Here is a 26,489-nt window from a genome sequence, read left to right as displayed (position 1 = left end):
GATTTACCTCTGTGGGAGCAACAACCTGGAATAAAGATGAAGGTATAAAAGCCCCTAACATTTGTACCATGTCACATACACACCAGCAGCATATGTGAATTCAAACTGTCCCACTTCCTTACTCACAGTATAGCGGTATGGTCGCCATTCTGTTGGGTCTGTAGTGGTGTCTTATGGTGATACTCATTTGCATGTTTCTTTTTTTTTAATTAAAAAAAATTTTTTTTTTGACAGGCAGAGTGGACAGTGAGAGAGAGACAGAGAGAAAGGTCTTCCTTTGCCGTTGGTTCACCCTCCAATGGCCACCGCGGCCAGCGCACTGCGGCCGGCGCACCGCGCTGATCTGATGGCAGGAGCCAGGTGCTTCTCCTGGTCTCCCATGGGGTGCAGGGTCCAAGCACTTGGGCCATCCTCCACTGCACTCCCGGGCCACAGCAGAGAGCTGGCCTGGAAGAGGGGCAACCGGGACAGAATCCAGTGCCCCGACCGGGACTAGAACCTGGTGTGCCGGCGCCACAAGGTGGAGGATTAGCCTAGTGAGCCGCGGCGCCGGCCTCATTTGCATGTTTCTAATGTCTAATGGTCTTGAGCATATTTTCGTGTGCTTATTTGCCACTTGTATATATTTTTTGGAAAATCTTATTTATTTGATAGGCAGAGAGAGCACTAGTTCCCACTCACTGGGTTACTCCTCAAATGCAACAGCTGGGGCTTGACCACGTTGAAGCCAGGAGCCAGGAACCCAGTGTGGATCTCACATGAGAGTGCGGAGGCTCCCAGGGTGCACACCAGCAGGACGTGGAGTCCAGAGCAGGGGTGGGAGTTTTACCCAGGCACTCCAGTGGGATGAGGTGTCCCAAGTAGCATATTAGCCATGAGTCCAAACGCCTGCTGCTGCTCTGTGTATGTTCTGATTACAATTCAATTATTGTAAGAGAAATGAAAGTCCATGTCCATATAGAGGTGGATCCTCACTGGAGACTGAATCCTGTCTCAAAGTTCCTATGTGGAAGGCCACACGCAATGTGACTGTACTTGGTAACAGGGTCCACAAGGAGGCAATACAGGTTTAATGAGATCCTGAGGGTGGGCTGATAACGTGGGGCTGGTGTCCTGATGAGAAACATACACAGAGAGAGCCAGGAGAGCACACAGGAAGAAGGAGGCTGCCTTGAAGCCGGGAAGAGGCCTTCCAGAAACAGACCATGCTGGCACCGTGACCCTGGCACAGCCACCCTGGTCCTGCAGCCCCCAGAACTGCCAGACAGTACGTGTCACGTAAGCCATCAAGTGGACAGTGCTGTGTGCAGCTCAAGCAAACCACAGCAGCTTGGTTTGCAATAGTCACACCTAGAACCCTCCCACCCAAGTAGAGGAACAGCCTGTGGCGTGTGCCCATGAGTACAATGGAACACCAGTGGAGGAACCACTTACCTGCACAAGTGGGTCCATCCAAAGAACTCTGCCAAGAGGGGCCGACACTGTGTGATCCCCACAGAATGTGGACCGTGCGTGAGGGACAGACAGCGGCAGACCTGTGTTTGCTTGGGAGAGGAGGTGTGGGAGGAAGGGGTGGTGGTGGTGCAGAGACCACCCCATGGCCTGGCTGCGGCGACGACTTCTCCACTCATACAGGTGTCAGAACCTACCAAAGTAGACTCAGCATGTGCGGCTCATTGGGTGACAGTTATCCTCAGTAAAGCGGTTTTTATGAAACCTTGTGGAATCCTCCCATTTTCTCTAGGAAGCGCTGATTTTGTGAAGCTCTGTTCTTGGGTTCCTGATCAGGCAAGTCCGAGAAGGCTGCGGTGTGTGCGGGACCTGCCCCAGCCCCAACCCTCAACCTCTCCATTGCCACTGCAGGCAAAGAACAAACCAGGAATTAGGATCAGAAACAGGTGGCGGCGACACGCAGAACTGGGAACGCAGGACCGCACGCGGGCCTTTTCCCCGTCGCTGCGGGATCTGCGGGACGCCAAGGCGGATAGGGCGCGGATGGGGCGCGCGTCTGCTCGGTCCCCTTCCCGGGGCCTTCGGAGCCGGGCGTTCGGAGAGGCCAGGCCGGCGCTGGCAGGGCGGCAGTCGGAACCCGGTGTCCGATGTCAGTCGGGCCACCCTTGCCAAGTTGGACTCGGGATTGGACCCGAAAGTCAAAACCCACTTCGAAGTCACAGAGCGCTTGGAAAATAAAACAGGATTTTTTTTCTTAAATATTTATTTTAGGTCAAGTTCATGCAAGTTTGTAACAAAATGCCAATGTGCTAGGTTTTCAGCCCACGTTTACAGACGGCTGCCTGGCGGACTGGCTGGGACTCAACACCGTACCTGGCGGCGGAGCCCTTCCTTCCCTCTCTGGTCCTCACTCGGAGGGAGACGCGCCTAGGAGGCCGGGGTCTGCCTGCTGCACCTGCTCCGGGCCGCCGGCCCCGGCGTCCGCCGCCGCCGCCCGGCCACGGCTGCCTGTGCGCGGCGCCAGGGCCCACCAGGGGTCACTGCAGCCCGGAGCCTTTGTGCCCGCCGGTCCCCGCCGCGCGGAGGGCGTGGGACTGCGATCGCCGAGCGCCCCGGGTCCTCGCGCCAGCTTCCCGGTCTCCCGGGAAACCGGCACAGAGAGCCCGGGACCGCCCCTCGGCCCGGTGGGCCCTTCGCGCCACGCCCGGGGCCACCTCCGCGCGGCGCGCGCACCGCTGAGACCGGCCGTGGAGGCTGCTGCCGTGTTTCCTCGGCCTCCCGCGCACGTCTGGGGCGGGCCCCGCCGGCCCTGGGCTGCTCCCGCCCGGGTGCCGCCCTCGCATTGCCTGGAGAACTTGGGTCGGCGCTCTCGCGGCCTGGCACGCCCGGCGCACCCCGGCCCGCGCCTCCTGGACGCCGCGCGCAGGCAGCGCCCGCCGCCGCCGGGAGCAGAGCTGGAACTTGCCCCCGTGCCCCGGGCGGTGAGGCCGGGGCCCCCCGCACGGGAGCCGCACCCCGCGACGAGCTGAGCTCCTCTCGGCGGTCCCGGTAAGGAGCGCGCTGCCCCGTGCGACCCCTTCCGGCTTCGCGGCGCCTGCGGGCGGGGCGCGCGCAGTCACGACCTCGCCGCTGCCGCTGCCCCCCTGGCGCAGGGGTCGTGGGCGCCCCAAGCACAAAAGAGAGCGAACGCTCCTGGTGGGCGGACCGGCCCGGGCTGCGGGTGCAGGGGAGGCAGTCCCCGGGCCTCAGGGGCTCCCGGGTGCTGGCGGCCTCGCGCGCTCGCCCCGGCGCCCTCCACTGCCCGGCGACTTCTGTCTTCCCCAGGACTGCGGGAGGGGCCGCGGCGCCCCCGCCCTCGGAGGAGCGGATCCGCAGGATGCGCGGGGTCGCGCCGCCGCCCTGCGCGTCCAGGTCGGCCGGCGCCGACTGCTGGCCCCGCCGCTGACCCTGCCCCGCGCTGACCCGCCGGAACGCTCACCCCGGTCCCCGGTGCTGACTTCCGCTCTTCTGGCTTCTCGCTGCCCGCGCGGCTCGGCCCCGGCCCTGCCGGGAGCTGCCCCTTCTCGCCCTGGCCGCAGCGCGGACCGCGAACGCTTCGCGCCTGAGCGCTGGGAGCCGCCTGGCCGGAGACGGCCGCAGCCGACATGGGCTGCTTCTGCGCGGTTCCCGAGGAATTTTACTGCGAGGTTCTGCTCCTGGACGAGTCCAAGCTGACCCTGACGTCGCAGCAGCAGGGCATCAAGGTAAGCGTGCACGCCGCGGTGGGGGTCCCTCCGAGGCCCCTGGAGAGGACGGGACGGCTCGGAGCCGGCCGGGAGCCGATGCGGCTCCCTGCTGAGACCCAGCTCTGGCTGGAGGCGCGGAACAATGTGGGCTGTGTTCACCCTGGGGCTCAGGCCCCGCGTCCTCACCTCCGTGGGCAGACTTGTCCGGGGGGTGTGGGGTGGCTGGGGAAGGCACCCAGGTCCCGCGTGCAGGCGCGTCCCCCGCGCGCGGTGACTGCGTGGCCCGGGTTGGCAGTTGGGTGGACCTAACCCCGAGCTCCCTTCCCGCGCGCGACGCCCCTCGGAGCGGCCTGGGTGCAACAGAGTTCCCTTGTGCGGGGCATAAAAGGCTTAGCTGGTGCTGTGAGCCCCGTGGGGACTTGGCACGAGAGGTGTCACCTGCAGACCCCGGCCCGCTTTCTCGGTCTCCCTTGGGTTTGTCACAGGGGCGCTGAGGAGGACAGAGCTAGTCTTGGGGAGCCGAGGGCTGCAGGGTCCCCTTGGGGTCCGGCCACCTCCGAGGGGCAAGGCGCGCCGTTCAGCACTTGCCACCCTCAATTCCTAGCTGTCATTCAGGGGAGCAGGACAAAAGCCATCGATGACAGCGGCGAGACCGATAACTCTTCCCTTTAGGAAACTGCAATAACCCAGAGTCACTCAGAGCCTCAAGCTCGTGTCGGTGGGACCTGGTGTTCTTTGCTAATTTCAATTTTCTTTGTGTTCCAACCCGCCTCCTGGCTCCCTTGAAACTGGGAGAAGAACTTAGTTTTCAGGGTAAGCAGTATTCTTTGCATGCAGGGTTTCTTTCCATACACAATTTTCTTTCCATGCGCGGTTTTCTTTGGATGCAGAGTATCCTTTGGACTGCTGGGCGAATACTGGAGGCAGCACTGAGCCCCCACCCTGGATTCTGATCTCCTCCCACGCAGGCTCCCTGTGAGGGTGTGTGTGTGTGTGGGGGGGGGGCAATTAGGAAAAGGTAATTGATGCTCTGATACAAAGGCAACAAAGAAGTCTTTCTGAAGTGCCAAGTCGGGGTTCATCCGGAGTCTGGAGTCCCGTGGGGTGGGCGCTTCCTGTGTGCTGGTAAAAGCCCAGGGGCAGCGGCCACAGCCTGGGGCAGAGCAGCCTGGGCTGGGAGCAAAGGGAGTGGCTCAGTTATTTCTGATAACCCGATGGAGCTTATCTGGTTTTCACAAATGGCTTAAGAACCGGAGTGGAAAAAGGCAGCTACTTCACCGTCTTGTTGTTTTGGATACACGGAGCGTAGTGTAATGAACCAGTAAGGGTTTTGTCGGAAGTAATCATTTCACAACAGGTTTGGCCTCTTTCCGTGTCACAAAAGCACACCATGATTATTTTGATGGCCACGTGTGTAACACAGATGTTGTCTGCTGAAGCCAGCCATGCTGCCTGCACCTGCCTTGCTGCTGTAAGGGTGTATGTGTTGAACACGAATTAAACATGCTTGAGTCTTTGTCGATGCTGTAGTGTATGAAAAAGTAGATGGTGGCCGGCGCCGCGGCTCACTAGGCTAATCCTCCACCTTGCAGCGCTGGCACACCGGGTTCTAGTCCCGGTTGGGGCGCCGGATTCTGTCCCGGTTGCCCCTCTTCCAGGCCAGCTCTCTGCTGTGGCCAGGGAGTGCAGTGGGCCCTGCACCCCATGGGAGACCAGGATAAGTACCTGGCTCCTGCCATCGGATCAGCGCGGTGCGCCGGCTGCAGCTCGGCGGCCATTGGAGGGTGAACCAACGGCAAAGGAAGATCTTTCTCTCTGTCTCTCTCTCTCTCTGTCCACTCTGCCTGTCAAAAAAAAAAAAAAAAAAAGTAGATGGTGTTCAGTCACTGAACCAACGCGATGTTATTGTTCTGGACATAGCTGGTGTTTCCCCTAAGCTTCCTATGTTGTGCAAGGGGACAAATAATGTATATTGCATTAATTAGATAAAGTTGACTTCTGCTTTGGGAATGAAAAAGTAAACAATGACTTCAGAGTTGGGATAGACCCTTGATAATTTAATCATTGCCGAAGACAAAGGCAAGCAGGTCACATCAAAGAGCCCATTTTCCCCTGGAACCGAACTGGGAAGGAACACTTTACGTTTTTCAAAAATATGTCCTGATGTTTATTTCGTGATGACCCTTTTTCCTTCTCCATTTTCCTATTCTTAAAGGAGAAGAGGACAACTACTTTTGCCTTAAAATTATTCACACATCCATCCCTTAATAGAAGGAATTGAACCGATTCCTGGGTGATTGCTTAAGAATTTGCTGGTATTATTGTTAGAAAAATGCTCTGCAAGTTAGAGCGACATTAATTGTAAGCAGAGGTGGAAGTATGGTGCCATTCTGAAAAACACCCTTTGGGGATTTGTTTGTGTCAAATTAGAAATTACAAAATTAGTTATGAAGTAATTTTTTTTGCAACTTAGATCAAAGTTTTCCACCACCTTTAAAAAACAAATCTGTGTTTCCATGGAAGACATTTCAACCTGAACACAGCATTTTTGCATTTTATAGAGTGAGATGAGTATCATTAAGTGGAGGATGATTTTCCTTTAAAAATAGCTACAGAAATGAAACACAGTGTCCTTGGGTCCATGTCACGTCAAGTGGGTGTCTTCTTGCCTTGCTTTGGAGGAAGTCCTTTCGGTGGCGCTCACTCTGAGCCCCGTCCCAGGCCTGGCGACCCGAGCCTGTGCGCTGCGAGCCTTCGAGCCTTCGTTCTCTCCTGCTGCCCTTTGTTGTTTATTCAAGCAAGCGTTTCTGCTGTGGTTGCTGTGGGTTTTGTGAGTAATGTTTGTTCTGGGAAGCTTTTGTTAGGTCTTCTGCATGCGGGGCAGGGGGAGGGGAGGGTGGAATGGGCAGGGAGCAGGTAAGGGTCTTTCTTTTCCATCTCTTAGGAAGCAGAACTTCAGTGTGGTTCATATCACTCCTGCGGGTTGTCATTCTGGTAGCAGAGGGTCTTCAGGGGCAACACACCACAAGCTCTGATCGTTCAGTTTAGCCCTCAGAAGTGCTGGTGCAAGTACGGGGTGGATTTGTGTTTTTGTTTTGCAAGCCTTTTGCCCCCAGTGTGGTGATGTGCTGAACGCTGACTGCTCGTTTCTCCCGGATGTGTCAACCAGAGTAACGCAAGGCATGTGACAGCCAGACGGACACCTCACTCACGGCTTTTAAGTCTGTTGAGGTGTCCGGCGCAGTTCACCCACCCAGTCCATTAAATACGTTCACCCCATCATGCCCGACTTCCTGAGAGACTACTGCCAGTTGGCTTTGTTGCTTTGATCAGAAACTTCTCGGTACACCAGAAAAACAATTAGAAGGTGGGGACTTAAATTATATGCATCTCACATACCAAGAATTGTAATTTTCATTCCATTTGGACTGTTAAGGAGACCGTCTCAGAGGATTGGTTGCTTGTGGATTACATTAAGTGTGTACGTGAATTCCTGTGTCTTGTGGTATCAGACATATGAGGTCCGAGTCAGGCCTCACGTGCACAGGTTGAAGGTGGTAATCCTGCCGTTCCACTTCCATCCCTGTCACCTTGGCCCCTCCTCCACGCCCCATCCAGCTCTCAAAGCATATGTGATGGCCTTGCTGTGGCTGTAGGTAATGAAATAGTGCTTAAACTATACCCATTCCAGGTTTATAGGAAATTTTGCTTTTCCTTGAAAAAAATTTTTTGAAAATATCATCATGGATGGCTGAATAGGAGTGAAAAACCTGGGAGGGGAAAGCACTGTTTGTCACCTCCCGCAGTCTGTGGCTGTCTCTCTCCAGGGGCTGGGGACGCTCTTGGCTGAGGGTGGACTGCAGTGTTTGCAGCCCCATGAGTGAGTGTGCAGCGCCTGGGACACACGCAGTGCTTGTGTCCTCGCTGGGTGGTGACAAGGCCAAGGCCAGGTCTACATGGCAGGGACAGAAGTCAGAGGTGATGCCCGCTCAACTCTGCAGTCGGTGGCTTCTTTTTACTAAGTCACAAACAAGGTGGGAAATGTGGCTTTTGTTCAGTGGTCTGTGCCAGGTTTTGTCCCAGATGATAGGGCCAGGCAGTCCTTGTTGGATGGTGGGATCCTCGGTGCCCTCGGAGATGCCAGGAGCTCCCTCCTCTTACCCCGCTCTAAACCACCAGGTTGTGCCCAGGTGTAGCCCCATGTTCCCTGTGGGAGCCAGGATGCCTCTGCTGGCCGCCTCCTCCGCCCCTGGGTCTTGGCTTCCCCACCCCGAGTGCAGGGGTGCGTCGGGACGGCCTCTGGTTTCCCCCTCCCGCCTCTGGTGTGGTGAGGTTTACCCTCGGGTTCAGTGAGCCCGGGGTGGTGCCCGGGTCCATCCACGTGTCCTGTTCTTGCCATGGGGGCCGGGCACTGAGGTGCCGAAGCCGACCTCCAGGTCATGAGTTTTGGGCCCACTCAGCGCTTACTCGCCGCAGGGCCTCCAGAGGACGCCTTTGTCCCCGAGTCGTGTTCTCCCACCTGGAAGATGGAGCTGGATGGAGTTCGTGGGTGTGCGGTGTCTGCATGTGGCGAGTACCCGGGAATGTTGGCTTTGTTCTCCCCTCTCCTCATCCTTCCCTTCCTCTGTGGTGGCTGCTTCCCGTCCACGGGCAAAGCCTGGCCTCGCTCTCGGACCCAGCACCGGTCTGCCGGTGACTTCTCCCCTTCTCATGCATTCCAAGTGCTCTTGCAAGTCTGTGTGCAGGATTCCCGCTGACGGGGGCACGCTTCTCTCTCCCCCTCCCCACACCCGTTCTTTAAGACTCAAGTCAAGAGCCCAGCTGCTAGGGAGCCTTTGGCTGAGCCTGTCCCAGCAGCTGCTGCATGGCAGGTGTTACGTCTGCGCTCACCCGTGAGCTGCTGCTGCGACCCGGCAGCCTGAGCTGTGTCCCTGCTGCAACAGATGCTTCTCAGCCGTCGTCCGAGCAGGGGAATGAAGGGTGTGCTGCCGCTTAGGAGGCATCCCGGAAATCTCCAGCGAGGAGAAGCAGGTTTCTTTGCCATTTTGTTTTTACCAGGAAAGCCCCTGAACAAAGGGACTCTTGCTGGGGAGAGTCTGTGGCCCAGGCACTCATTTTTGTGTTGGTGGGGATGGGGTCGGGTGGCTTGGACAATGCATTGACGCGGTGGCCACGCTGCACATGAAGAGCTGACTCACGGTATGCACCGCCCGTCTGGTCCAGCAGCTCCCGGGTCCCTGGCTTCTGACTGTAACTGGCCTCCCAGCCTGGGAGTCTTCTGGAACCTTCTGGAGAAGGGCATCTTTGGTGAGTGGTAAAAGATGCTCACACTTTCACGACTTCCCTGCCTTGTCTCCTGTACGCTTGGCAGGGTGAGAACAGGTGCTTTCCAGGGTGGGTTTCACCGTCAGGCCCAGCGCTGTGTTTGTGACCTGGTTTCCCCTCCCAGTTTACTCTGGAAGCTGCCGGAAGGCCTCACGGGAAAGACGAAGTGCTTGAGTTAAACACTGGGGTTCCCATTCCCACGTGCAGTGTGTGTGTCTGAGGGGCGGCTGTGCCCCTCCTGCCTCTGAGACTGAAGCTTCGGCGGGCTTCCTGCTGTGTTTGCCCGTGCACATCTCCCCTGTGTGGCTCCTGCTCAGCCACCTGGGCTGTAAGGACTGGCTGCCCTTTGCATGGTGTCCCAGTGTCCTGAGTGATGAAGCTGCCACCTGTCTTCCCAGGTCGTGGACGTGGGTTGCTGGTGTGCTAAGTTCGAGAACCGGTCGGTTTCCTTTGTGACTCAGAAAGCTTGTCTTGCCGTTCCCAGTGTGGCTTGCATTCCTGAGCCCTTGGAGCCTGTGTGTATTTCCTGTTTGTTCTTTGTCTTTAAGTGAACGGCCTTTCTTCCCAGTGCCATCTGTCGTAACCGAACACTCTTGTGACTGCGAGCGCTCCTCTGCCGGCTCTCCCGGGGCCAGCTGCCAGCGGGAGACTGACAGGCAAGAGAGATCGGGACGGCAGGGAATGGCAGGCAGGGCGGGTGTTGGCCATGGGACAGCAGGAGAAGGTCAGATGGCGGAGACGGGCCGGGTTCTGGGCGATGCCCTGCGGCCGGGTTCCAGAGGGTGGTCAGAAGACATTTTATGCAGAGCACAGGGAGTGAGATGGGGTCAGGCCTTGGCCTTTGTGCAGACCCAGCCTTGAGAAGCCAGCTCAGACCCTCTGCTATCTACCGCGTGGCTTTTCTCCCTGTGTTTGCTGCTGCTGCTTGTGCCTGAGCCAGGCTCTGAAGTGGGGTGCTGAGGCCACCTGGTGTCTCCCCGCATGCTCACTGCCTGGTCTGCCCCATCGTCACTGGCACCACAGCTGAGCAGTGCCTCAGGCCCCCGAGCCAGCCTCAGCCCCTGCCTCTGTGAGCTGAGAGCCGAGATACCTGCCTCGGGGGAGGGTTGTGAGGAGCCGCGAAAACTAAAAGGACAAGAGGTGCTGAATATGTGCTGGCCATCGGTGTGTTCTCTGCTTCTCACGGATGGGTTTTTCTGAATATCCCAGCTTGGGATACCGGTCCCCTAGTGGGACAGCTAACACAGTGGCACCACCTTGCCCTTGCCCTGTGTTCTGATCCCTATCTCACAAGGGTACTGATCGACACCGACGCCACTGTAAACCGGAAGCGCTATCGCAAGTCTTTCTGGTAAGGTCGGGAAGACAAGCAGGACCCCATAAAGGAACGCTGTGGCACAGGCCTGCACCGGCTCCCTGCTGATTCGTCCATGTGCAGAGTCCTGCCTCCTGCTGCCCTGCGCAGGAAATCCTCGTACAAATCTCGTCCGCCCCATCCCGAATCCCTTCTGTCAGTGAATTCTTCCATTCCTGTGTGGAGCTTCCGAGTTCATTCTTCAGTCTCAGGATTCCTGCTCAGTTTGGGGACTTGACCTGTGCTGCTGACTCTCAGACATCCCCTCCACCTGCTCAGGGCACCCCCAGCTGTTTGGCAGGGGTGGGTCTGGGTGGTGTTCCATATTTGCGGCTAGAGGCCCCTCCGTCAGATTGCTGTGTCTGGAGGAGAGAGAGCTCCCTGTTCCAGCTCTGCTCCTGCTCACCTTGCCTCTGCTACCTAGGATGCTGGAATGCCTCGGCTGCAGGTTTAGGCCTGGCTGCCTTCCTGTTACCTGGTCTGTGCTTCTGATTCCTTACAGGCTGTGTCACGCTGGATGCCGGAGCTGCCGGCACTACCCCTTCCCCCCAGACCTGGTTCTTTCCCTGTACTCTGTTGGGTGAGCCGTGCCGCGCCGGCTCTGTCAGTTAAGATGCTCTGGTCCCCCGTTAGAGATCCCATTGCAAGGTCACCCATCGGGAAATCTGGAGGGCAAGGAAGGGTCCAGGCCAGTGACATGAAGGTCTGTGAGTCTCCCCGTCTCTGCCTTCCTCAGGCTACAGCAGACGGTGACAGAAGGTTCCAGAGATGAGCTAGCCCCGTGGAAGGAAAGGGCTGTGCAGGAACAGTCTCTGGGGAGGGGGCAGCTCCCCACTAGTGCTTTCCCCACGTCTTAGCCAGGATGAGGAGCCACAGTGTCTGTGGGGCTGCTTCTCCCTGATGCCTGGGCTCAGTCTCCATGTCCTTCTAGGTCTCGGAATTCCCTGTTCCCAACCCCCTCCCAAATTTACCCAAATGCATTGCTTCTCCTTGCTCCTGCCTGGCCCAGGCCCTCCCCGGTTCTCAGCTGGATGGTGGGCAGCAGCCTTGGGTCTCTAGTGGCCCCTGCTGCCCTGTAACCCCCGACTCTGTCTGGAGGGGTCTCTGACTCTACCTGGATTCTGCAGTGGCTCCGCTGCTGTGCCCAGGGTGAAACCCCCAGGGGGTGGGGGCGGCCCTGCCCCTCCAGCTCCCATCTCCTTTCTGTCCTTCTCCCTCCTCCTCCCCAGTGAGGCGGAGCTGCCTCCTCTTGTCTCTGGGTCCTGCAGGTCCCACCCCCTACCCTGCCCTCATCCTGTGAAGTCTCAGCTGCAGCAGACAGAGCTCTGAAAGCTGGGGTTCCTGGCTGGGAGCTGAGGACCCCTGGGCCCGGACACGCACAGAGGTGTCTGTGCTTCCTGCCCGCTGTGCCCTGGCAGGGTGGGGCGGGGGAAGAGGCTTTAGGTCCAGGTCAGTCTCTCGCTTGCTGGTTCTGTAAGTGGGGCCAGGTCCCCGTCTCCGAGTCTGCAGCCTCGCCTGTGAAGTCAGGGTGGGTGGGCTTGGCCCCTCATCCTGAGGCTCTGTCCCTGGCAAGTGGCAGCAGCTGCTGCTGCTGGGTACGGGAACTCTGGGGAGAGGGAGGGTAGGATCCCCAGTCAAGCCCTGCCCCTCAGGAGTAGCAGGTGCCAGTGGATGGGAGCTGCTTGGTGCCTTAATCTGAATCAGAAAAGGCACTGCCCTGTGACCGGAGCTGATGAACAGGGGAACAGACACAGCCCAGCCTTTCACTTCCTGGGTACATGGAGTGCACCTGCTGGATGTCTCAATTTATTATTTATTTCTTTTTAAAGCAGCTTCGTTGAGATATAAATCACACAGCACACAATTCACGCATGGACAGTACCTGACTCAGTGCATTGTCGTATATTCCCAGGGTTGTGCCAGCATCACCACAATCGATTTTAGAACTTTTTTGTCCAGAAAGAGATCCCATGCCATTTGTGGTCACTCGCTGTCCACACCCCTAGGCAGCGCTAGTCTGTGTCTGTAGACTGGCTCTTCCGCATTTCATGTCAGTGGACGCGATGACACGTGGTGTTCTGTGACCGTCTTCCTTCACCCAGCTTCACGTTTTCTGCTCTCACAGTGTTCCATTGATTAGTGCTTTGTGCATTTCTGCTATTGAATAATATTCCACTGTATGGATGTACTATATTTTATTCATCAGTTGGTATACTTCAGAATGTTTTCACTTTTTTAAAGATTTATTTATTTGAAAGGCAGAGTTAGAGGCAGAGGCAGAGAGAGAGAGAGAGAGAGAGAGAGAGAGAGAGAGGGAATCTTCCATCCGCTGGTTCACTCTCAATGTTTTCACTGTTTGACTGTTGTACTTAACTGCTGGGACAGGTGCTGTTGGGCAGTGGGTTAAGCTGCTGCTTTGGATGCCAGCATCTGGTGTCTTGAGTGCTGTTTCTAGTCCCAGCTGCTCTGCTTCCAGTCTAACTTCGCTAATGCACCTGGGGGCAGTAGCAGCTAGCCCAAGGACTTGTGTTCCTGCCACTGTGGGAGACGCGGATGGAGTTCCTGGCTCCCGATTTCAACCTGGCCCAGTCTTGACTGTTGCAGCCATTTAGGAAGGGACCCAGCAGATGGAAGATCTCTCTTTCTCTGTCTCTCCCTCTCTCTGTCATGGCAATGGCCGGGGCTAGGCCTGGCCAGAGCTAGGAGCTACTTCTGGGTCTCCCACCTGGGTGTCAGGGTTCCAAGCACATGGGCCATCTTACCATGGTTTTCCCAGGCGCATTAGCAGGGAGCCAGATCAGAAGAGAGCAGCAAGAACTTGAACCAGTGCCCATGTGGGATGCCGGCATCACAGGCAGTGGCTTAACCTGCTACGCCACAAGGCTGGCCCCGGGCGTCTGTTTTGATTTCTCTTGTGCGTGTGTGTACCACAGCGTGGAATTGCTGGGCCACGAGGTTTTACAGCTTGAGGAGCGGCCAGATGGTCTTCCACGGTGGAAGCATGCAGCGTGGACTCTGACCAGCAATGATAGGACGCCACATTTTGCAGTTGCCTTTTTGGTGAGCACGGTTCTCTGGTGGTGAAGTTGAGGTGGGGTCTGCACTTTGACCTGCACTTTCCACTGAGGGCTGCAGGGGTGGAGCCCACTTGGAGGTCATGGGAGAAGTGGCCGCTGGGAGGCCTTGCCACTTTTCAAGGGTGGTCCTTGGCTGATGCCTGAGTGGGAGAGTTCTCAGATGCACTCCGTACACAAGTCTCCTGTCAGATCTCTTCTCCCGTGCTGTGGGCTGGCTCTTTACTTTCTTGATGGCGTCTTTTCGAAGTTTTTTAATTTTGATGAAGCCGAGTTATCTTTTTCTATTTTGTTTCTTGTGCTTTGAGGGTCTCCTGTGAGAACTCACTGCTTAACTCAAAGAACAGAGACTGACACCCATGTCTCCTACGTTCAGGTCCAGGATCCAGGCTCCTTTTGTGGGTAGGTGGGTTTCTGCATTTGTTGAAAAGACACTGTTCTTGGCGTCCAGATGAGAGCGTGAGGGTTTGCTCCTGGACCCTGCAGGGTGCTCTCCCCCTGACTGACTCTATGCACCTGGTCTGTTTTCCCCGGCTCCTGGATGAGGTAGGTGTGTGTAATTCGGCAAACGCGCCTAGTTAGAAACTGAGTATTCTGAGAAAAGCTTCCTGCAGACTTCCCGAGGGCAGTGTCTGCTTTACCCTCTGCCAAATCGGGACCCTGGAGCGCCAGGCACGCGTGCTGCCCATGCCTACAGGGGAGGCACTTGGGAAGGGCTCTTCTGGCCTTGCTGCCGCCTTTACCTTTGTGGCTTGAAACCGTGCTCTGGCCTTTTAGATCCCAAACCCTGTGCAGGAGCTTTGAGCGCTGGAGTTCTGCTCTGTGGAGGACTCGCCTGTGGCTCTCGCGGCTCCTCTGCGGATCACTTGGTGGAAGATTGGATGAGGGCACAGTGCTTTGGTAGTTTGGACAGGTGAAGATGTTAGAAAATTGGTATCATTTAAATGGTTGTGTGGTTTTTTCTAAATTTATTTGTTTGAGTTACAGAGAAAAGGAGACACACACACACACACACAGAGATCGAGAGATCCATTTGCCATCTTCTGGTTTACTCCCCAGGTGGCTGTAATGGCTAGGGCTGGGCCAGGCCAAGGCCAGGGGCCAGGAGCTTCATCTGGATCTCCCACTTGGGTGGCAGGGGCCCAAGCACACGAGCCATGTCCTGCTGCTTTTCCAGGCCATTAGCAGGGAGCTGGATCGGAAGTGGAGCGGCCAGGGCTTGAACTGGTGCCCATATGGGATGCTGGTGCTGCAGGTGGTGGCTTTACCTGCTGTGCCACAGGGCTGGCGCTTGTATGTGGTTTTTATCTGTTGTCTTGGACATGTTGAGGAACTGCTGCAGACTGGTTCCGAGCAGTGCCGCGTGTGTGCCTCCTCCTGGGGACGAGTGCCGCACACCCTCCCCACGGCTTCCCTTGCGGCTGCTCCTAGGGTTCCCGGCAGGTTTGCAGGTCGGCGCCTGGGGAGCAGCCCCGGCTTGGTGGGCTGGACTGAGGACGACTGCAGCAGACCTTAGTGGTGTGGAAGCAGGTGAGGGAGAAGCTCTCCAGGCTTGTCTGCATTGTGGTTTTCTCAAGTCCGAAGACTCAAACCCTGGGCGAACCCAGCAGCGGTGCGGGCCGCAGGGCATGGCGTTTAGAGAGCACCTTGACTCCACGCTGCTGTTCCCACGGACTCGCTCCTGCTCGTCACTGCTGCTTCTGTCAGCCGCTCACTCTTCTGCCCCACGGTTTCACCCCCGATCCTCAGCACCAAGCCAGCTTGTGGTGATTTGTCCTTGGTGACCTTGGCCCTGGGATGTGGACAGGCAGCAGACAGCATGGAGAGGCTGGAGGACATGACACAGGCACAGTGGGTAGAGAACTTGGAGCTTTCTGCCTGCAGATGGGGAAGTAAAGCACCAACAAAGCGCACCCCCCCCCGTTCTTCCCAGAGCGTGGCCGTGTTGCCCGTGTTCTGAGCATGCGCACCTGGGAGTCGCGAGCAGGAGCCCGCTGGCTCACGGTTGTGTTCAAGGCCTCGCTGGTGCTGCTGTGAGAGTGTGGCTCTCATTCCAGCTGGTCTCTCATCCGTGGACCGTTTGTTGACACTGCCTGGGGCCATTCAGCCACATTTCTTGTGTTCTGTTGTGTTGGGTTTCTAGGCAGAAGAAAGGACTTGGCTGCTTAGAAAGGTGTGTGATTTGGTAGCGCTTAGCAGAGGTTCGGCCCGTGCGTTGTGGTGTCTGTGGCTGTACAGCATCTCGGAAAAGCCTCCAGAACTGAGGAGAGCACGCTGGGAGGGGCAGCTCCCTGAGTGCAGGGTGAGTGGTGAGCGTGTCAGGTGCGCATTCTGGGCAAGCTTCACTTGGAGCCGGTGAGCTCCTTGCAGGTGCCTGAGTCTGGTGGATGCGCCTGAGGTGGCTGGGGGTCAGGGGCGAGGGTGCAAGCCTGGGTGAGGTGCCACCGTCCCCTTCTCTATGCCCACGTCCCATGAGGACGGCGTGTGGCTCTGCAGTTCTGCTCACAGAGTGGACAGACGGCCCAGGAGAAGCAAGGACGTGTCCTGTTTCCCACAGCCTGCAGGATGATCTGGAAGGGGAGGAGAGCGACGCTGTTGGACTTCTGTGGCTTCAGGAGCATTTGACTTAATGACACCGTCAGTTTTGTTTTTTAACGTGTCATTTCCTTTATGAGGACAACTTCACAGAGTAGCTCGTGTGTAATGAAAAGCTGCCCGTAAAGAAAAATGAGCCGGTGGAGTCAGGGGCAGCTCTGACAGCCCTGCCAGGGCCCAGGTGTTTGTGTCTGGGGTCACACGTGGCTTCCGCTGGTGTTCGGTAGGTGTTGACTCCTTCCCTGGACGCCAGTCGGGCTGTGAGGGGGACACGGATGAACGTGTGTGAAATTGTAAGGGAGCAGCTCACCCAGACAAGGCTGGCAGTGTGATCCTGAGTGGGTGAGAGACGGGGCAGTTGTGTCTTGAACTTGACCTTCAAGGGTAAGTGGCTGTTGCTGTGCAGGAGAGGGGCTGCCCAGGGGAGGCCGCGGGGAAATCCGGCTGGCTTCAGTGGGTGCTGCTGGGAAGCAGAAAGGGTGCCTAGGCCGTGGTGTGTCAAGCAGAGGTGAGCCCTGGTGGGAGCCTCTGCAGACTGGGTGGGAGCTTGGGGAGCCGGGAATCTGAAACGTGACTGAGAGGTGGCGACAGCTGGGATTCAGCGGTGGCAGGGGAGGGGAGGAAAAGAGATTCTAAGGATGTTTTAGGGATTCGTTCATTGAACAGTTGCATTTGGAGAACTTGTGGGTGCCGGCACGGTGCTGGGCTCCCTGGGTGCAGCCTTGAAGCCAACAGATACAGTCCCTGCTGGTGGAGCATATGACTTGGTGGCAGCCAGGACGGTGAGCACACGGCTCTGAGGAGGAATGGCAGCCGCTGCAGTGACCCAGGGTGTACTCCAGGGAATTGGATGGAGCAGGAGGGGAGTGCTCCGAGGGAGGGATGTATGGCCTGCATGGGGTGACATGCAGGCAAATGTTCCTGGCAGAGGTGGTGGCCTGTGGGCAGGACAGCCAGAGAGCTGACTGGCAGTGGTGGTCACAGCTGTGCTGCGGGGGCTGCTGATGGACACTGGTGAGTTGGGGGGTTTGGCTTGGAGCTCAGTTTCTGTTTGTGGACTGCTCACACTCCCAAGCCCGTGTGCCTCGGCTCCTTCTCGGGGACACTGCTTTGCCTAACTGCGATTCTGCCTGCAGCCGGCGTCTCGTTTTCTGTGACGCGCCTGAGCCACGGAGGCTGGATTCAGACGTGCTCCTTAGAGGGTGTCTGTTTTCTAGAGAAACTTGCCCTCCAAACGGTGTTCATGGGCTGGGCTGGCTGCTTGACACGTGAAGGCACTTAGGTTGGTTCTTGAAGAGAATTCTTTAGAGACAATAAATGAAGCAGATCGCTTCAGATTCACGAAGTCATCAGGGGGAACGTCTGTGCTTCTACACGTGTAGCCTGATTCTGCCTCGGGCCTCAGCACCTGCTGTGTCTTCTGCTTAGAACGCTCCCCCCACCCGGCCCCAACCGCCCGGCTTCCCCTCCCTTCAGGGGTCTGCCCAGACGCCTCCTGTGCCTGAGTCCGTCAGAGACTGCCTCTCCCGGGGGCTAAGCTCTCCCTCCCTGTCTCTAGTCAAGTGCTGCCGCCAGACTGACTTTCTGTTAAGGGCAGGCTTCCTTAGCTGCTTCCTTCCAGAAGACGCCCGAGCCAGGTAAAGCCACCGTGCTCAGACCTGTGACGTCCGGTCTCGTTCTGTGAACACTCACCGGGTTCTGAGTGGGTCACGCAGATGGGCCGGCAGTGAGGGAAGGATCCCTGGAGCTGCTCACCGTGGAGGGTGAGGGCCCTCCCCGCACCGCCTGCTGGGAGATGTAAGGAAGACCATTTTCTTATGAGCAAAAATTTTTTGTGTGTGTTTTTTAAAGATTATTTATTTATTTGAAAGGTGGAGCTAGAGAAAGAGGGAGAGAGCAGAAGGGACAGACAGGGAAAGGCTGAGAATGAAATCTTCCATCTCCTGGTTCACTCCCTAAAAGGCCGCAACTGCTGGAGCTGGGCCAGTCTGCGGCCGGGAGCCAGGAGCTTCATCCCAGTCTCCTATGAGGGTGCAGGGCCTCAGGCACTTGGGGCATCTTCCACTGCTTTCCCAGGTGCATTAGCGGGAGCTGGAATGAAAGCAAGAGCAGCCAAGACGTCAACTGGCATCTATATGGGATGCAGGCACTGCGGGCAGTGGTTTTACCCACTATACCGCAGCACCGGCCCCTGTTTTTGTGTTTTATCTCCACTGGGGAAAAACTTATTTTTTAAAATAACAGTGACTATTCCATGCAGGAAGAGGTGGAACTAAGTTCCACCTGCTGTCCCGGTGGGGCTGGGGCTCCTGCTCCTGGCAGGTGTACTGCGGCTGTGCTGTGACAGCCGTGTGCACCTCTCGACTCTGATTGTCCCCAGCTCCAGGCAGGGTTTAAAGGCTTGTTTTCTGGATGGATGCCCCGTGGATGACGGCCCCCAGGAAGGCTGCTGAGCTGGGCACCATGCTCTGCCCTCCCCTCCCCCTTGATGAGGACTGACTGTCTCCCTGTCCCTTCGCTTATGCACCTGCCAAGCAGAGGACAGTGACACGAGGGGACTTCAGAAGTTCAGGGAAAGTGGAGTTAAAAGATTTTGCTGCAAAAAATTTAAAGTCCATGCATAGTTTTTTTTTTCATAATGTTCATTTGTCATGAACTTTTTGTAGAGGATTTTTTTGGTAAAAGCCATTGTTTCCATTTTTACAGCAGGTCTGTCCGTTGTTGATAAAATAGGTGGTTATTTTCCTTTGTCAATGGGACTCCCCGTGAGCGGTTTCCTTGGGAATTCTCCTGACATGAACACTCAGTCATTCTGTTGACACCTGTTGGTCACTGTGGCGTAAGCGATGGCCGTCAGCTCTGTGATCCTCCTCCGCTTCCAAAGCGGGGGCACTGAGTGGTCCTGCACCTGAGTGGTCAGACGGCCCCGTGGCTGCACACCTCTCACACACCACTTGCCCTGTGGAATGCTGGCTGACCTGACAGCTGGGAGGCCTGTGTGGTGGGGAGCAGAGGCCCCTCGCCAGCCCTGTTGGGTCTCAGTGGGCCACAGCCCTGGCCGATGGACCCTTGTGACTTCATGGGCGCCCCTGGCCGATGGACCCTTGTGACTTCATGGGCGCCCCGGAGCCAGCCCCGATCAGCTTTACCCGCTGCTCCTGGATGCTGACTCTCAGACGCTGTTTGCGGTCCATGTGCTGTTTAAACCATTCAGTTTGGGGGTGATTTATTACATAGCAGTCCTCCTCTTGCGTCTTGTGGATGTCTGGTTTTGCTCACTGCTGAGATAGGAACCTGACATGACATGTTCTAAAGCACCCTGTGTTGGGAGGAGCCTGCCTACTGAGGCACCACAAACCACACGTGTGTAGCAGGTGCATGGTTGCCCGACCGTGGTGTTCTCTCACGCCAAGCATTGCATGACGCAAATCTATCTGCTAGAGCTTAGCTATCGAAAGTTTGGGGTTGGAAACAGGTGCTTTTACATCTTCAGCACCCACCCCTTTTATATTATTTTTTTTTAAGTTATTTGGTTCGTTTTTGAGAGGCAGCGAGACAGAGAGACAGAGAGCCCCTCTCACTGGTTTGCTTCCCAAGGGCTGGGTCAGGCTGAAGCCAAGAGCCAGAAAATCCTTTCATGTGACCCAGGTACTTGAGCCATCATCTGCTGCCTCCCAGGGTGCACATTAGCAGGAGGCTGGACCAGAAGCAGGGCGGGGACGCGATCCTAGGCACTCCGATCTGGGATGCAGGTGTGTCAAGGGGCAGCTTGCCTGCTGTGCTACAGCGCCCACCCCCAGCATAGACTGTAAGTGCTTAGTGGTACAGCATCAGCAGAACACACCCCATCACAGGAGGTGGGCATATGTTTGGCCTCACAGTGAAGGTGCTGTGTTCTCATTAGTGCACCTGGGTTCAGTGTCACCTGTTGTGGTAAAATGAGAAGACCATGCTAAGATGGCCGCTGGCAAGGGAGAGTCAGTTACTCAGGAATGGCTTCGAAACCCACCTGGCAACAGGCTGTGATTGGATGGCTTTGGAAACCACATGGCAGCAGAGCCTGACTGGCAACAGGCTGTGATTGGTTGACTTTGGAAACTGCCTGGCAACAGGCTGTGATTGGTTGGAGCATAGACCACCCCTTGACCGGATTGGCTGCCTTGGCTATTTAAGCTGCTGTACCAACTGAAATAAACGAGTCTGCGGGCTGCTGGCCTCTGGCCCACTTTCACTCGACTCCCGGGGTCTGTGTGGCGACTCTGCACCTCTTGCCCCCACCACACTCCTCCTCTCAGAACACATCAACCTCAGTATCTGGTGCGCCAGCGTGACTGAGAGAGAGACAGCGTGTTGGACTCAGCGAGGTCCCTCCTTGATTTCGGCAAGTAGGCCCCTTGGTGTTTTGTGTGCTGTTGGGTTCTGTGAGGGTGAGCACAGAACCCCCTACTAAGCCCTTTCCTTGTCCTTGTCCTTGGTCTAAGTGACCCCAGATTAGCACACACTGCCCAGAAGCGTACGTTGCTTCTCTGCTCCTCCTTTTACTTTCAGTTCGCCTGGCAAATTTACATAAGGGACTGATCATCCCAGAATTCGGAACCAAGTCATCTTCCCTCATTCAAGAGAGATGATGCTCCGGAGACACTGTGTGGGCCTATGGCCTTGACCTAACGAATCAAGGAAGTCCCCCACTAAGCGCAGGACATACGTACGACCTGATACACCACTGTCTGTTCGTCTAACATAGGGAACCCCTGCATAGTGCCATCAGCCGCTGAGGTGCTGGGAATTTGTTTTGTTATGGCAGCAGTGCTGTGCGTGTCTTTCCTTTGGCTAGAGCTGGTGTGGTGCACCGCTCTTCAGTGCTCAAATGTGGGAAAGATACCCCCCCTCAGAAGCTGCACAAATTACCAAACACAGTGAGTCTGTGAGTGATAAGAGCCTGTCGCTCCAGGCCGCTGCCTCACGGGCAACAGTTGATGACTTGGGGAGAGAGAGCTCAGACAGATGACATGACAGCAAACAATGTAGCACACAGCGCAGCAATGCCAAGTCAGCCCCCCACCAAATACTTGTGGAATGAACTTAGAGGACGTGGAGGCAATAACCCAAGCGAGGTCATCCCACCCGCACCCAGTGAAGATTCCCACATTTGTGGCAGTCCCGGGCACCCCAGGCTCTCAGGGCAGCCACTGGACCCCATCCCACCCACATGTTTGCCTTTAACCTCCAAGTGGACACAGAATTCAGGCCCTGGATTCCAACGCCTGTAAAAAGGCTTGGGCTAACCAAGGGCCGAGGATATGCTTGTGTCTTTCCAGAGAATGCAAATGAAGGACAACCCATTTGGGTACCAGCCAGAAACATCAAGCCTGCAACTGACAGCCAACCAGAACCAGCTGAACAAGACTGAGAGCCTGCCTTGTTAGCTGACGCACCTGCCCTATCATCCGACCCTTAGAAACTGCCCATAGCCTCATCCACTACTGTTTTATACCCCACTTAGCTCTGGACAGCCACTCAAATGGCCCACAGCCTGTGTGCGGTCATGCCATTTCTGATTACCATTGTTCCTCATTCCTACCCCAATCTGAGCAAGCAATCCCGTGGTCTCCAGTTTTGAGGGCTGGTTAGTCAATGACGGGTAAGATCCCCTGGGGGACAACCTAAGACAGGCACAGCCACGTACAGAGACCACATGGAAACGGGGTCAACAATGGTATGGCCAAGAATCATGCCTCCCGTTGCTCAAAAATAAACGAAAAGGGGGAAATATGGTGGAATGAGAAGGCCATGCCAAGATGGCTGCTGGCAAGGGAGAGTCAGTTACTCAGGAATGGCTTCGAAACCCACCTGGCAACAGGCTGTGATTGGATGGCTTTGGAAACCACATGGCAACGGAACCTGCCTGGCAACAGGCTGTGATTGGATGGCTTCGGACACTGCCTGGCAACAGGCTGTGATTGGATAGGGCATAAACCGTCCCTTGACCGGATTGGCTGCCTTGGCTATTTAAGCTGCTGTACCAACTGAAATAAACGAGTCTGCAGGCTGCTTGCCTCTGGCCTGCTTTCACCCGACTCCCAGGGTCTGTGTGGTGACTCTGCACCTCTCGCCCCCACCACGCTCCTCCTCTCAGAACGAATCGACCTCAACACTCCATCCCTAACTCCAGCCTCCTGCTAAAATGCACCTTGGAGGGGACAGTGGTGATTCCTCAAGGAATTGGGTTCCTGCCACATGTGTGGGAGGAGACAAGGAGCCAGTTACAGGCTCCAGGCTGTAGTCCTTGACTCAGCTTTGGCTGTTGCATTTGGAGAGTGAACCAGCAAGTAGATCTCTCTCTCTCTATTCATCTCTCTCTCTAAAAAAAATAAACAAAAATCAAATAAAATCCATTATATTTTAAAGTACTAAAGATGTTAGTTCAAATCTCTCCTAATATAGGGATGTCAAAATTTTGAATGTAATAATGTTCTCATGTTTGAAAGTGTTAGTTTGCTTGCAAATGATTGCACTTTGTTTTGTTTTGTTTTCTTGTCCTGCTGCTAAGCCCTAGACGTTGTTTTTTTCTTGTGCGGACCAGCACCACTCCTGGGGAAAGAAATCACTTTAGTGGAGTTCACAGCTCATTAAGTTAATTTGAGAACCAACTGCCTCAAAGGCCCACAAACCAATAATTGACTCCTTGGTGTGTGTTTATGGTTGAGAACTCACAGTGGTGGTTAAAGAGGAGGAGTAAGGGCCCTGGAAGCTCCTTGGCTGGCTGAGGCTATCCGGGCTCTGTCCGAGCTGGGGCACCAAGCAGGTTGTCATGAGGTCAGCTGTCGGCACCCCAGGTGGTGCCCGGGTGGTGGAGTGGGGGTAGCAGGGAGCTGTGGGCTGCCCTGGACGAGGTCACTGCGCAGGTGGAGGAGACGCCAGGGGCAGCTCTTTGCAAGTTCACTGCGGGGGTCACAGCAGGGCCAGGCAGCCTCACCGGCTGGCTCTTCCAACTCTGACCCTCCCACGCTCGCCCTCCCCCTCACCCTGTGGTGCTGACTCCTGCATGCACAGTGGGGGAGCCTTGGAAATGACTGACCACAGAGATCCTGATTCCTGGGGTCCCAGGTTCGAGGTGAACCACTCCCCTGCTGGTTCAGGCTCTCAGCAGAGCTTGAGAGCCACCTGGGCTCCCCCCACCTCCGCTTCACCCCCACTTCCCCACGTGTGTATCAGGTAAGGATGGTTCTGGCTGGCATCAGCTCTGTGTTGAATTTCCAAACAGTGACCTTGAACCGCCAGCCCTTCTAAGAGGTGGGAAGGAAGACTTTCTGTGAAAAGTGGCCAGCGGTAACCAGATGCCAGGAGGGTAAGTGTTTAGTTCACTGCCCTGTTGCATTGGGAATTAATTTAATGATCTGTGACTTTCTGCTGAAACAGCTTGGCATTTCTGTGTCTCTGTGCTGTGGACCCTAGAGGGGCACTTCTGGGGCTTGGAGTCTTAATGATTCCTGGTGTCGCAGGAGCAGTAGCAGAAGTCTGGGTCTTGTTTCCAAGAAACGTGGCGGCTGCTCGCCGGATTCTGCACTGGCACAGCTCCTGAGCTGCAGCCTCTGCTCCCCAGGTTCATCCAGGAGTACTGCAGTCTCTCCTCTGCCGGCTTAGGAGGGGCCGTGTCCAGGAGTTTCTAAAGGTGGAAGTTTGTCTGACTGGTGGAGGTATGTGCTGATGGAGCAGTCCCGGGCCTGACACTGGAGTAACCTGTTTGGCATAGAAGTTCGCAGAGTGCAGGAGATGGGCGAGCCGGGCGGGCAGACGCTGCATCTGAACAGACTGCATTGTGACACCATGTGTTTCCTTTCTCTGCTTTTCCTTTCTCAGGCACAGACCGAGGACTGAAGTGCTTCACTTCCATATTCCATTCCTATTCCTAAAAACCAGAGGGGTTGCTTTTCACACTTTTTTTTTTTTTTTTCAGTAGGAAAGAGAAGATTAGGAAAGTGTGCACCACGAGTTCCGAATCGCTCTCCTAGGGTTAATCTCCTAGTTTCTCTTCAATGTGACTGTTAATAGTGCCTTGGCACTGTAATAACAGGACAGCCAGTGGAGCTGACTGAGGCACAGCCTCATGTACAGGTAGAACCTATTTGAAATCACAGAAACTGCATGTTGCCCCAGATGTAAATATTTTGCAACTTAAAGGAACACTTGCAAATTATTTAACACAGTTACTTCAAAGTGTTGCCACCTGGCACCATCCAGGGCGGTTCTGTTCCAGGTGGTTCTTCTTTACCTGAACACTAGGGGTGTGGGCCCAGGCCTGGTGGTCTGTCTGCCCCAGGAGATCCTGCCTTTACCTCTGCTTGAAGCTGGGGTCCCCCAGGTCAGAACTGGAGGCTGGTGCCAGCAGATGTCACAGTGGGCCTGGAGCCCTTTTTGAGCAGAGTCTGAGAGGGGTAGGCCAGGGAGCCTGCGGGCCCAGATTTGCAGGGTGTGGCCTCGAAGAGCCCGAGGTGCTTCCTGACCAAGCCACAGGGCAGTGCTGCAGCTGGGGCCTCTGCTGGGCCTGGGTGGCTGTGGTGGTGCTGCCCTTGGTGCCGGTGTGGGGATGCCTGCTTCCTCCTGTTTCTGTGTTGCAGGTGAGGGCCGTGTCTTTGGGGCGTGGTGGGCTCTCCAGGTGGACACGTGTGTGCGTGAGGTTTCCAGGTGGGAGCTTTTCCTCTTGCCTTCTTGGCTAAGGCGGGGCCCCCTGAAGGCACCTTGTCATGGTGAGGACAGCGTGGAGGGGCAGGGACTTTCTTCCTGGTCCAGTTTCCCAATCCTGCTTGGCGCCAAGGTCCCGACCAAGGAGCTGAATTCAGAACCTGAACTTTGAGACGTGTCTTATGTTTTTGATCCTGAGCATAGGATTAAAACGAGATTCAGGGTGAGCCTTTGGCAGAGCAGGCAAGGTGCCGCTGGGGACTGTAGCAGGAGTCTACAACGCAGCTTCTGCGTCACAGCCCCACGTGAGGCAGCTCTCTGGGTCGCAGCCTCTCCTTCCTGCAAGGTCATGGAGGAGTGTGGCCTGCGTCTGTGTTACAGCTTCTCCTGTTGGCTGTGTTCTTTGCCTCCTGACCACAAAGCAAGAGGCACGTGGACAAAGAATGAGCAGAGCTAGAAAGGGCAGGAGGGGGTCTCTTGGGGGTGGTTAGTGAAGGCTGTGACTAGAGGTTTTTATGTTTCTAAAGGAGGAGGCTCATGTGTTGATCAAGGTTATGCTAATGAAGCATACAATGTGAGCCAATCCAGGAGTTGGCAGAGCCCAAAAGTGATTGGTTCAGCCAGGAACCAATGAGCAGTGGCTTAACATGATGCTTGTGTTACATAGGGAAGTTGTGTATGTGTGTGTGTGTGTGTGTGTGGGTGGGTGCTCAAATGAGTCTCTGACAGGCTAGGCCTGGTCAAAAGCAGGAACCAATGAGCAATGGCTGGATGAGGTGCTGGCAGCTCAGAACAGCCATCAAATTGCAAATGTTCAGGGCCCCTTGGCCAGGTGCCTGGCCCCCTTTATCAGGATGCCCACATCCCACATCTGAGCCCCTGGGTTTGAGTCGTGGCTCTGCTCCCAATTCCAGCTTCCTGCTAATGCAACCTGGGAGGCAGCAGGTCATGGCCCAAGTAGCTGGATCATTGCCATCCATGTGGGAGCCCACTGGCTCCTGGCTTTTAGCCTGACCATGGTCCTGCCTGCTGTGGGATTTGGGAGGTAAACCAGAGATGGGAACTCTGTCTCCCAAGTAAATAGATGGATAAATAATAAGATACCTGCTTAAAACCCTCATTTCTACAGACTCTGCTGAAGTTAGTGCTCACTCCAGTCTGTTACGTGCTCTGCAGGCCAGAGCCTGACAGTTAAGCCCAGTAATCGCTTGTGGATTAGAACAAACTGGAGCATTCCATTACCCAGAAAATCCCATTCCCTGTACACCGTTTTCAGTGTTGGGCTCCACAGAATCTCTGTCTTCCGTAAGATGGGTGCTGTAAATGTGCAAGCCTTTAAGACTTCCCAAAGTCAACTTTGTTAATTTTTAAGCTAAAGAAATGCTTTGCTGCAGCTGTGACGTCCTGTTGGAGATAGCCTGGGATCAGACACGAGTCGTTTGCTCTGGAGATATTTTGTGTCCGCTTTGAGCGGTGTTGTGGGTGGGGCTGACGAGCCTACAACTCAGGGGCTGTTTGATCTTCAGCAGACATTTCTGGGGTTTGCGTCTGCAGCCGGGACCCAGTGCCCCTGCCGCGGCTTCCGGGAGGGTGACCAACGGCCCGTGCACCACTGCTTGACTCCATTACGCCTTAAAACTCCGAGTGCTCGGGTTCAGTTCTTCAGTAAAGTAGCCAGAAATAAGTGTAATTGCAAGGACTAATTAAGCCATATTAAAGAGCTAATTACCTGGCTGACTGTGCGCTCACAGCTTTATTTCTGAAGCAGTAGGGCTTCGAGGG

At 55.8% G+C, this 26,489-nt stretch overlaps 1 protein-coding gene across 7 annotated transcripts in view; it reads left to right on the top strand.

Annotated features, from left to right (window-relative positions):
* Positions 1-2,434: 2,434 nt before the first annotated feature.
* Positions 2,435-26,489, top strand: part of EPB41L4A (erythrocyte membrane protein band 4.1 like 4A) — a 214,476-nt gene continuing 190,421 nt past the window's right edge. Inside the window, exons 1-3 of one of the 7 annotated variants that reach the window (XM_089334776.1) lie at positions 22,686-22,841; positions 23,290-23,373; positions 23,629-23,722. Coding sequence is in view for 2 of the 7 variants with exons in the window: in XM_008248402.5 (XP_008246624.2) it covers positions 3,597-3,695 (99 nt within the window). In the remaining 5 variants the exon portion in view is untranslated. Of the gene's footprint in view, positions 3,001-3,276; positions 3,696-22,681; positions 22,842-23,240; positions 23,374-23,628; positions 23,723-24,751; positions 24,773-26,489 lie in introns of those variants that run through there. The other 6 variants (XR_016235026.1, XM_008248402.5, XM_089334778.1 and 3 more) reach the window with 6 other exon arrangements.

This window comes from Oryctolagus cuniculus, chromosome 6 (genome assembly GCF_051225735.1).
Source record: "Oryctolagus cuniculus isolate XC-2025 breed Fujian yellow rabbit chromosome 6, ASM5122573v1, whole genome shotgun sequence".
NCBI lineage: Eukaryota > Metazoa > Chordata > Mammalia > Lagomorpha > Leporidae > Oryctolagus > Oryctolagus cuniculus.
The sequence above is the reverse complement of the archived record's forward strand: the minus strand, read 5'-3'. Positions and strand labels throughout refer to the sequence as shown.